The sequence below is a fragment of the Spermophilus citellus genome (assembly GCF_964194105.1).
Source record: "Spermophilus citellus genome assembly, chromosome: X".
Taxonomy (NCBI): domain Eukaryota; kingdom Metazoa; phylum Chordata; class Mammalia; order Rodentia; family Sciuridae; genus Spermophilus; species Spermophilus citellus.
In genome coordinates this window covers 148,090,567-148,102,722 of record NC_138190.1, presented here as the reverse complement: position 1 = coordinate 148,102,722, position 12,156 = coordinate 148,090,567, and the positions used below count along the sequence as shown (strand labels likewise).

Sequence of the window (12,156 nt, the reverse complement as noted above, 5' to 3'; positions counted from 1 at the left end):
TATCACTTTGTACTTTCACTCACTGAAAAAGGTCAACAAATACTTCAATTATGTAGCTTTAAAAATGCCTCTGAAATGAAGATATTCCAACTAAGGCTTAACTACACAATATAGCTCTTGTCTCATTACTCCAAATTCTTTTTAAGTTTTAAGCCTTATCCATCACTGAGATATTGGCGTATCTATCTACCCCATTTTATACATACAAAACTATCCATATCCTTTGTATACTATATTTGAACAAAACAATTCTCACCTCTTCAGCTTTACTCTTGACCTCAGTTGGTATTTGGTTGCTCTTACGAATCTTCAGCTGTTCTTTGGCTTTTTTCATGTCCTTTTCTACTCGCTGCCAATCAACTTTAATATACCCAGTATGGTTTGCAAGCTATAGTTTGAACAATGACAAAACAAACATAAGCTCGTTATTCCTTTTTCTTAGAATAAATTACATTCCATTTTTTCAGACAGCTGCTCTAGTTATTTGTGGGATGACATTCACTCAACATCTATTTAGCATCGACCCTATATGAAATGTCCTATGTTTGGTACTAGAAATAGGCCCTCAATAGGCCAGTACGCAATGGCACATGCCTGTAATCCCTGCGGCTCGGGAAGCTGAGGCAGTAGGATCACGAGTTCAAAGCCAGTTTTAACAAAAAGCAAGGTGCTATGCAACTCAGTGAGACCCTGTCTCTAAATAAAATACAAAATAGGGCTGAGGATGTGGCTCACTGGTCGAGTGCCCCTGAGTTCAAGCCCCAGTACTCCCCCACCAAAAAAAAAAAAAAGAAATAGGTCCTCAATAACTGCTGGCAATTTTTTTTTTTTACTTATACTCTTGTCCCTTTGCAGTTTTAAGTTAGCTTAAAAACTAAGATGATAAAATGAAAATCAATGTTGACAGGTGTGTGAAAACAACTCTTAAAAAATTTTTATTGGTATGCTATACATAAAAGTGGGATTCATTGTTACACATTCATACATGCACAGAATATAATAATATAATTTAGTAAGTTTTATTCCCTAGTGCCTCTCCTTGATCTCCCTTCCTTTTTCCTCTTGGTCTCCTATTTAGTGAAAACAATTTTTTTTTAAAGAGAGAGTGAGAGAGGAGAGAGAGAGAGAGAGACAGAGAGAGAGAGAGAGAGAGAGAGAGAGAGAAAATTCTCAATATTTATTTTTTAGTTCTCGGCGGACACAACATCTTTGTTGGTATGTGGTGCTGAGGATCAAACCCGGGCCGCACGCATGCCAGGCGAGCGCGCTACCGCTTGAGCCACATCCCCAGCCACGTGAAAACAATTTTTTAAAAACTATTTTTTTAGTTATACATTGACACAATATCTTTATTTTGTTTGTTTATTTTTATGTGTTGCTGAGAATCAAACCCAGGGTCTCTCACATGTGAGGCGAGCGTGCTATCACTGAGCCACAACCCCAGGCCCACAATTTTATCAAAGAATTGTAAATAGAATAAAATTAATTCAACTATGTAGTTGTCTGATGGGTTAGTTTCTTTCAAGGAATGAAGACAATGACTGTAGCTATCCCCAACAACATTATTTCTATTTATCAAATTTTTTATATGTCATCTAAAACTGAAACTCTTCACCCTTCTAATGTTTCCTCCAGCTGCTTATTTTCTTCTCATCCCTATTTAATGACACCATCAGCCAACCTAGTCACCCAAACAGGCTGGAGAAAATATGCGCTATCACAAAACATTAATACTCATAAAATATTCTTTTAGAGATAGTTTAAAAAAACACTTGAAAAATCCATAAAGATAATTCACAAAATAAGATGGCAAAAAAGGAAAAAATTCAACTTCAGAAGTAATGAAGGAAATTAAAATTAAAATAAGAAGTCAGCCACCTATAATTTTGCAGGGGATAGGGCTTACCAGGGATTGAACCCAGGAGCACTTTACCACTGAGCCATATTGCAAGCCCTTTTCATTTTTTGGGACAGAGTCTCACTAAATTGCTAAGGCTGGCTTTGAACTTGTGGATCTCCTGTCTCAACCTCCTGAGCTGTTGTGATTGCAGGCATGTGCCACAGTGCCTGGTGAGCTACTTACAATTTTTATCAGATTGGAGAAAATTATAAGATTGAAAATAGCCTGTGTTAGTGAGGATGTAGGAAAGCAGACACTGTTATTATGTTCTGAGGGTGTTCACTGGAGACTTTAAAAATATTTTTTGGTGTTGTAGATGGACAGAATGCCTTATTTGTTTAGTTTCATATGGTGCTGAGGATCAAACCCAGCCTCACACATGCTAGGCAAGTGCTCTACCACTGGGCTACAGCCCCAGCCCCTCAGTGGACACTTTTAAGAGAATAACTTGGCATTATCTACCAACACTGAATCTCCATATGCTGTTATTTATATTATGGTAGGTTTACTTGTTATAGGCATAACTGGAAATAACTCACAAGTCTATCAGTAGGGGAAAGGATAAACAAATTATGTCATGTTTATACAATAAATATTACTTAGTACTAAAAAGAATAAAGCTACTTATAGTAGCAACAGAGTTGAATATCAAAAATTGTATGCTAAATGAAGGCTCCAGTTCATTTCACCCAGTTCCTCCCACAGAATCCTCTTATTACACCAACAGAATACATAGAATAGCTATTTGAGGACTATAACAAGAAAAGAACAGCACACAGATTGGAAAAGACCAGAATTCAAAGTACCACCAAATTTGTTATGTTTCCTGTTTTGTCTGCAGTCCCATCTGGCCTCCCCTTGAAGACATGAAAACATCTGACAAAATTCAATACACATTAATGATAAAACTCTCAGTGAAAGTAGAAATAGAGGGAAACTTCTTCAACTGGATAAAAAACATCTACATAACCCCTACAGCTAACATTGTAAAAAATGTTAAATAATGAATGCTGAGGCAAGGCAAAGAGTCCATCTCTCCATTTCTACTCAGCATCATGCCAGAAGTGAAGTCATACTCAATGCAATAGACAAGAAAAAGTAGGAAGGCATCCAGATTGAAAAGGTAGAAGCCACGATATCCCTGTGTAGAGATATCTTTGTCTACACAGGGGATCTCAAAGAATTCAACAAAAAATCTCAAAGAATTCAACAAAAAACTAGAAATTCCTCAAGTTAAAAAAGTGAGTTTAGCAAGGTCACAGGATACAAGATCAACATACAAAAGTAACTGAATTTCCCTATGATAGCAATTTGAACTGGAAGTGGAAATTTTAAAATGATGTACAGTAGCTGCAAAAATATTAAATACTACACATAAATCCAGCAAAAATGTACAGGTGTTCTATATGCTGAAAACCACAAAATGCAAAGAAAGAACTCAAAGACAATCCAAATACATGGAAAGGCATGCTGTGTACGTGAAACACAATACCAGTAGGATTTTTATAGATATAAAGCAGGTTCTAAAATTTATATGGAAAGAAAAGGAACTAGAGTAACCCAAATAATTTTGAAAAAGAGCAGAACTGGAAAAATCATACTACCTGATTTTAATATTTGCTATAATATTACAGCAGTCAAGACACAGTATGGTACTGAAGAAGAGAGACACATACAGATCAATGGACTAGAATAAAATGCATAGAAACAGACTACACAAATAAACAATGATTTTTTTTAACAAAAGTGTAAAAGAGTTAATGGAGGTAGGTGAAGTGTCCCACAAGACCAAGCCACGACTATGAGATGTCTCTGTGCTCTCAACTTGCATGACTGGTAAAATGCACTGAAGAATTTAAAAAAACAAAACTGGGAAAAGAAGCACCTCTACTGACAAAGCATCATGATCCTCACTGCAAAGGAGAAACACTGAAGTCCAGTCCACCAGGGCAAACAGGAAATTGGATATGTTGATAAGTGGCACATTAATCACTCATGGGTATTGTTGCTGTGTATTGACTGAAATCTGGCTGGAAAGCTGCAAGAAGTAACTGAAACAATTTTTAGCTTGGTAAAAAAACAAGAAGCAATTAAATTCACAAATACTATCAAGTAAAAATATCATTGTTCATAGATGGTATATTTTTATACATAAAGCCTCAAAAGAATCTCATACAAATCAAATAAGAGGCATCAGCAAGGTGGTTGGCTATCAGGGTAACATAAAATATCAACTGCATTTCAACATATGAGTTAGAACATGCAATTTAAAAATTTTTATCATATACAAGAATGACTAGAGCTATAAGATATCTAGAAATAAAACCAAATCACAGGATGTACTAGAATGAAAAAAAAGAGACAGACACAGAGGCTCAGCCAGCCTACTCATCTGATTCTAGCCACCATTTGCCATGATTTCCATGCCAACCATATGAGATCCTGAGCCACAGCACTCACCTTAACCCTTGCCAAACTCCTGACTTCTCATTATCCATGAGAGAGAACAAAATGATTGCTGTCTGAAGCCATTAGGTTTGAAGGGGTATGTTATACAGCAGTACTATACCTCAACCAAGCCCCAGCCAGTTACCAACTTTCTTCTTCCACACATTAAATTTTCACTTGACCTGTCTGGAAAACTCACTGCAATTATGATTCTTTTTTTTTTTTTTTAACCAGATAAGTACACTGTAGTTGGACATGATGCCTTTATTGTATTTATTTATTTTTATGTGGTACTGAGGATTGAACCCAAGGCTCACACGTGCTAGATGAACGCTATACCGCTGAGCCACAATCCCAGTCTATGCAATTATGATTGTAGTACAGAACTTACCTTGCCAAAATTAAGGATGCCAATTCTTGGAGGAAACAAAGGGCTGTGATTTCAGATAACTGCATGTTCAACAAGTTATGGCTCCTACAGAGTAGCAATTCTCACATACAGATGCATGTTAGCGTCATATTGCGGGTTTTAAATATTCTGCTATCAGGCCATGCCAACCTTCAATGAAATCAGACCTACTTACAAGCATCACTGTTTGTTTTTTTTTTAACTACAAGGTGATTATGATATGAAATCAAGTTTGAACACCAATGCTATAGAACTACAAAATTAAATAGCGATTTTTTTGCTGTTTTTAGAGAAGTTATTCCCTATTTCTTTCCTTAGACTGAGAGAACCCACATTCACTGGTTCTGAAAACTGTGGGCTCTAACAGGGAGCTCAATGTCCCCAATGTTAAAGCTGAATATATTACCCTATGAGAATAAATTATATCACAGGGTACTTATGCTACATTGTGTATTTTTGAAATCACATATATTTAATATTTCAGTAATTCTTAAGGAAGCTATAAAGAATATGCACTTCTGTCCTATGTTATGAGGAAATAGAATGTGAGTAGGACTTGATAAAATTTGACTCAGATAGTTACTAGCATTTAAAATATTACATAAAAATAAGGTGTAAAAGCTATTCTAGCATAATATAGCCAGGACTTCACTACAACCCTTCACACAACATTCCTCAATGGGCATACACAGAATTCCCATACATCTAGGAATATTCCATATATATACAGACCTGAAGGAGAAAAAATCCGCCTCCCACAGCTGTTGCAGCCAATTTTCCAACCTTCTGGAAGATGAAACCAGTGCACCTACAAGAACCAAACCAACATCAGATGAGTAGACAAACTGTCGGATGTACACAAATATGCATTTCTGATCATGGTCATATTTTTCTTACCTTGAGATGATCTACCTCCTGCCTACCCCCTACAGAAAGGCAGTCCCAAAGGAAGATGGAGGCAGAAGCAACACAGAAGAGAAATGTTGCTGGACTAGATTTGGGGGACAGAGTGACAGCAGGGTAAAAAGGATAGAATTTTGTCCCAAAAGACTATTTGGACAATAAGTAGCATTTTTATGGTATGAAAAGAAGAAAGAGGACCATAGGAAAAGGTAGGTAAGAGGAGGGGAAAATATAATGCTATTTTGTAAATGCGGAATGTGAAAGGTCCACGAATCTGAGTGGTTACCTCCAGTTACCAGTTTAATATAACTATTTTATTTGTTTCTTTATTATTGTCTATCATTCTTCCTCCACCTTCATTAAGACATAAGCTTCAAGGGGGCAGAGATTTTGTCTAGCTACTGTGAATCGTGCTACAATAATCGCTGTAGTGCAAACGTCTCTCTGACAGACTGATTTCATTTCCTTTGTATGTGTAACTAGTACTGGGATTGCTGAATCATATTGTTATTCTATGTTTAATATGTGAAGAACCTGCATATAGTTTGTACATGTAATTGTATAAATTAATGGGTTTCAATGTTGCACTGCCATCCATGTATATCAAGCTTTCATCATGTCCTTCCCTTTTCCTCACTCCCCTTGACTGCCTTTTCACACCCTAATACTCCCTCTTCAACTTTAGGTTACCATTGTATGGTTATTTTTATTTATTTGACTTTTAGTTTCCTCCTATGAGAGAAAACATTTGCTAATTGTTTTTCTGTGAATGACTTATTAAACTTAACACAGTGTCCCCAGTTCTAGGCAAATAGCAGGATTTTATTCTTTATGGCTGAATAATAGCCATCATGTTTATATAATGTATTTTTTACCATTCATCTACCACTGTGAATATACACCATCTTTTCCTTATTCATTCATCTGTTGATGGGTACCTGGACTATTTCCATATCTTGTTATTTTTTGTGAATAGTACCCACAATACACATAGGTATGTAGATATCTCTTTGTATGCTGACTTCATATCCTTAGGCTATATATCCAGTAATGGTACAGCTGATCATATGGTAGTTCTATTTTCAGTTTTCTGAGAAAACTCCATACTGTTTTCCATAATGTCTGTACAGTTACCAACAGACTATGTACCCTTTTCTCTATAGGACTGACAGAATTTTAACTTTGTCTTTTTGATGACAGCCATTCTAACTGAGGTTCATATGAGCATTGCTTGTAACAGTCAAAACAAGTCCAATACTAGTCATAGACTAGATAAATATACCATGCCATGTTCACACAATGCAACTATAAATACAAATGAAAATGAAGAAACTATAACTACATACAACATGGATGAATATACAAAACACTGATTGAACAAGAAAAAAAAAAAAGAACCAAAAAATACATACTGCTGGGGAGGGTGAAACAGGAGGATCGTGAGTTCAAAGCCAGCCTCAGCAACAGTAAGGCACTAAGCAACTCAGTGAGATCCTGTGTCTAAATAAAATACAAAATAGGGCTGGGGATGTGGCTCAGGGGTCAAGTGCCCCTGAGTTCAATCCCTGGTACCAAAAAAAAAAAAAAAGAAAAGAAAGAAAAAGAAAGGAAATAACTCAACAATTATTCTTTAGTTATCTTTGAACTTGTGATCCTCTCAAGCTGCCACATTTAAAAAAAAACATTTATTTTTTAGTTTTAGTTGGACACAATACATTTATTTTATTTATTTATATGTGTTGCTGAGGATCAAACCCAGGGCCTCACATGTGCTAGGCAAGCGCTCTACTGCTGAGCCACAACCCCAGCCCCCACATTTTTTTTAACCTGAGTGGTTGTTACATAGTTTACTCTCTCATTTTTCCTTTTTTGCTATTAGAGACGTATTTATTCTCAACACAAAAAAATGATAAATGTCTGAGGTAGCAGATATGCCAATTAGTATGATCTAATCATTACACATTGCATGTGTGTTGAAATGTCATGATGTATCCCATAAATATGCATAATTACTATGTGTCAATTAAAAGTATAGATTGTAAATAAAATAATAAAAGATTTAGTAATGTTCTATAATATTATATTTACAAAGAAAAACAAAAACTGAAACATAAGAAAGTATCTTTGGTACACTCAGCCTTTCATATCTAAGAGTTCTCCACTGAGGGATTGAAAATATTTGAAAAAAAAATCTGTACTGAACATATACAGACTTTTTTCCTTGTCATTATTCCCTAAACAATAAAGAATAACAACTATTTATATAATATGTGTGTTATCTCAGGTATAAAAGTAATTTAGAAATTATTTAAAATATACATGAGGATGTACATAGGTTAAATGTGAATATCATTTTATATAAAAGACTTGAGCATCCTTAGACTTTGATCCATGAGGGATCCTGGAATTAATCCCCCATACGAGTTGACTTCCTATTTGTGAAAATGAACGCTTACCATGTACACTGTTCTATAGTTGTGTTAGATTGTATGATAAGATTTTTCAAATATAAAGAGTTTCTGAAATTGAAGGATTCAATATACACTTACTAAATTTCCTATTAACATGAAAGGGAGGGGGAAAAGAAAGGTAAGACAGACAGTGGAATGAATCCAAAATATATGTACTTATATATTAACACACCATAGTGAATCCCACCATCATTTACATCCTTAAGAATGGTGGTTGCTAGGCACATGGTGGTGCTTGCCTGTAAGCCCAGTGGCTCAGGAGGCTGAGGCAGGAGGATCATGAGTTCAAAGCCAGCCTCAGCAACATGAAGATACTAGGTAACTGAATGAGACCTTGTTTCTAAATAAAATACAAAACAGGGCTGGGGATGTGGCTCAGTGGTTGAGTGCCCATGAGTTCAATCCCCAGTATCCCCCCCCCAAAAAAACAATTGGGTCCTAACTAGAATAAGATATATTCCATGGTTGTAAATTATAACATAATGAATTATATTGTCGTATATAAAAGTAAAAGAATATATATATACATATATATGACAAATGAAAACATAATTTGTGTCACATTATCATCTGACAGCTAATAAATGGTTAGCTCCTTGTTGTATCAATAGCTATATTGCTTTGGGCAAATGAATCTTTCTGAGCCTCAGTTTCTGTAAAATTTCAGAGGCTGACCAATTTTGCCAAAGTCAAATGTACTTTCATTAATTAGAGAAGATGGCTCTATAACTGCAATACCAAATCATGCACAAAAGACACTGGATATCTTTCACATCACTTACCATCCAGTGACACCTCCAATTAACAGCTGGGTTGCCACACTATACTTTTCAGCTGAAGGCCCAGATTCCTGCCCAAACAGTTTACGCCACCATGGTTGCTTTTTAGCAAATTCTGCAAGGTCCAGCGACTCAAAATTTCCCTCAAAGCTACCTACAAGAATTAACATGCAAAATAAGAAAATATTCATTTTAAAGTGAATCACTACCATTTTAAACTAGATTAAGAGATCTTTGTTTTGTTTTTGTAACTGATAAACTGGTTCAAAAATTTATATGAAAGTGCACAAGGACAGAATAGTGTTTTGGTTACTATGGCTGTACAATAAATTACCACAAACTGGGCACAGTAGTGCATTCCTGTAATCCCAGCAGCTTGGGAGGCTCAGACAAGAGGATCGCAAATTCAAAGTCAGCCTCAAAAACTTAGGGGGGAAGTAAGCAATTTAGCAAGGCTTTGCGTCAAATTTTAAAAATGAAAATAAAAAAGTTGGGAATGTGGCTCAGTGGTTAAACCTCCTGAGGTCAATCCCTGATACCAAAGAAAACAAACAAAACACACACAGAACTATAACCATTTATTATGCTCTCAGATTCTATGGGTCAGACTTTCAGCCATGCCATTAAGACTTGTCTCTTGTTTTGTGAGGTCTGATATTTTAGCTAGGAAAGTTTGTTGCTAAGTGCCCTTAAACTTGTGAGACTCCTGCCTCAACTTTTTGAGTAGCTGGGATTACTGGCCTGTGCCACCATGGAACCTGAAAAGAAGAAAATTTAAGGAATTTCAAAACTTATTATAAGGGCACACTACAATTTACAACTACCCAATTTCAAGATTTATAAAAGTGTAGTATTCAATACCCTGTTGAACTGATCTAAGGATACACAAATATACCAGTGAAAGAGAACACCACGTCCAGAAATAGATTCACACATTCTGTCATATGATTTTTAGTAACAAAGAACTAAGGTAACTCAATGGGATAGAGTGAGTTTTCTTAACAAATTGTGTTAGACCTAGTAAATATTAATATTTAAAAACCAAAAGAATTTTAAGTTGTAGTTTGTACCATATATAAAATAAAAATTCAAGAACTAATTGAAGGCTGGGCATAGTGGCACATGCCTGTAATTCCAGCAATTTGGGAGAGTGAGGTAGGCAGATTGGAAGTTCAAGGCCAGCTTCATCAAGTTAGGGAGAGCTGTCTGAAAATAAAAAGTAAAAAGAGTAGTGTTGTTGGTCAGTGGTAGATTATCCTTTGGTTTTATTTTCAGTAGTGAAAAAAAAATTAATTCAGGATAGATTGTATATCACAATTTAGCAGAGCCATAATATGGATGAGTGAAGCAGCAGATCCTGTAAGATCTTAACAGTAATTAAATTTGTGTAATATAATAAGAAAACATTACTGTTTAACAAGAAATGATCAGTGAAAATGAATGAGTTTTGAGGTTTTCTTACAATGTGTTTTTACCAAGCTCCTAAGGTCAATAATTAGTTCTAGTTAAAAGGGGGATAAAGGGGCTGGGATTGTGGTTCAGTGGTAGAGCACTCATGTAGCATGTGTGAGGCCCTGGGTTTGATCCTCAGCACTACATAAAAATAAATAAATAAAGGTATCATGTCCATCTAAAACTAAAAAAATCTTTTTTAATATCTTGTCTTCTAGTTTTGTATATAACTCTTCCCCAACTAAAATTAACTTGTTATAATTCACAAAACTCTTTGATTTTAATCACGGAAAATTTTTTAAAAAATGTTTTAAAATGGGGGGGGATTAAATTAGGGAACTGTGGGGTTTATCTAATTTCTTTTAGACATTCATGAAACATGGCTATTCATCAAATAGTAGCTATGTTTATTATCATGTGATCATCAGCATGACAAAGATTGTAATGTGTGTGAATCTCAAAATTTTTCACTTTAGGTGTGGTGGCACATGCCTGTAATCTCAGTGGCTCAGGAGGCTTGAGGCAGGACGATCACGAGTTCAAAGTGAGTCTCAGCAACTTATGAAGGTGCTAAGCAACTTAGTGAGACTCTGTCTGTAAATAATATACAACATAGGGCTGGGTATGTGGCTCAGTGGTTGAGTGTCCCTGAGTTCAATTCCCAGTATCCCCCTTTAAAAAAATTCACAAAAGCATCCCTAAGTAGCATTATCCGATCAAGGTGTACATTTTAAGTGAGTGCCTGCAGTTTGTTTTGCAAGACAACAATGGTCAACTGCTTGGAGTCACCTAAATTAAGTGGTGTTGATTAATGCTTAATTATTGGCTTTAGATAGGAATTCATTTATAGTACATACCAATTTCTATGGTGTATTTGTTGAGCATAAATTGTGACATTACTGAAACCAGTACTGGGAAGAAATGCACATATAAAATAGATGTAAATTACTGAAGGGGCATAGATAACTGTAAAAAATGGTAAATAATGAGATGATGAGGTTTGAGTACTTTCATTTTAATACAGTATCCCCAATTTTTTTCCCCTAAAAAACACGGTCTTGCTAAATTGTGAGGCTGGTTTTGAACTTGCAATGCTCCTGCTTCAGTGTCCCGAGTCTCTGGAATTATAGTAGTGCACCACCAAGCCCTGTTACTGCAAATTATGTTAAGGTAAGGTCCCTGTTAGTAAATTGACTAAACGGAGAATTTGAAAGTAATATGTCATATGTCGTTCTTTTTTGAAAAACCGTAAATAACGCAGATGGGGAGCCCCGAATGAAAATGACACCCGCCCAACATTTAATATGAACGTCCAAAGGGACAAAGAGGCTATTCTCGAGGGAATGGAACGCTTCCGACAACAGGGACGGAATGTCTCCAGGACTCAGCAGTTGGGAGCGGTACCGGAAGTCTGCACAAGCACGCCACGAAAACAACATCCTAGGCAGTTCAGCCCCAGCCCAGCGCGTGACCTTGGCCGGACTTTGGAGTGACTGGGCCAGGGGAGGGTCATGGCGCCTTATCCTTCCCCTAGCCACTAGGGTCCCCTGGGGAGCTCGTCACGGACTGGCAGGCGCGGAGCCCTCCCACTTCCCGAGCCCTGGAAGGCGGCTCCCCAAGGCGCAGCTCGCGGGCGCTCCAGCCCTTACCTTGACTGGACGCAGCCATTTCGGCGAGCACTTCTCGCGAGGCCACTCGCAGAGGATCGGCGCGGCAGGACGCGGAGTACCGCGGTGGTGTGGTTAGCAAGCTTCCGGCACGTGGGGCAGATGTTTCCATTCCCACGGCGGCAGC

The 12,156-nt window shown here is 36.8% G+C and overlaps 1 protein-coding gene across 1 annotated transcript in view; it reads right to left on the bottom strand.

The window, feature by feature from the left end:
• FUNDC2 (FUN14 domain containing 2) overlaps positions 1-12,156 on the bottom strand; it is a 14,377-nt gene extending 2,221 nt beyond the window's left edge. The window contains exons 1-4 of the mRNA XM_081278430.1: positions 12,012-12,156; positions 8,914-9,064; positions 5,490-5,565; positions 257-388 (exon numbers count right to left, since the gene is read on the bottom strand). Coding sequence (XP_081134556.1) covers positions 257-388; positions 5,490-5,565; positions 8,914-9,064; positions 12,012-12,141 — 489 coding nt within the window. The 5' untranslated portion in view covers positions 12,142-12,156. The remainder of the gene's footprint in view (positions 1-256; positions 389-5,489; positions 5,566-8,913; positions 9,065-12,011) is intronic.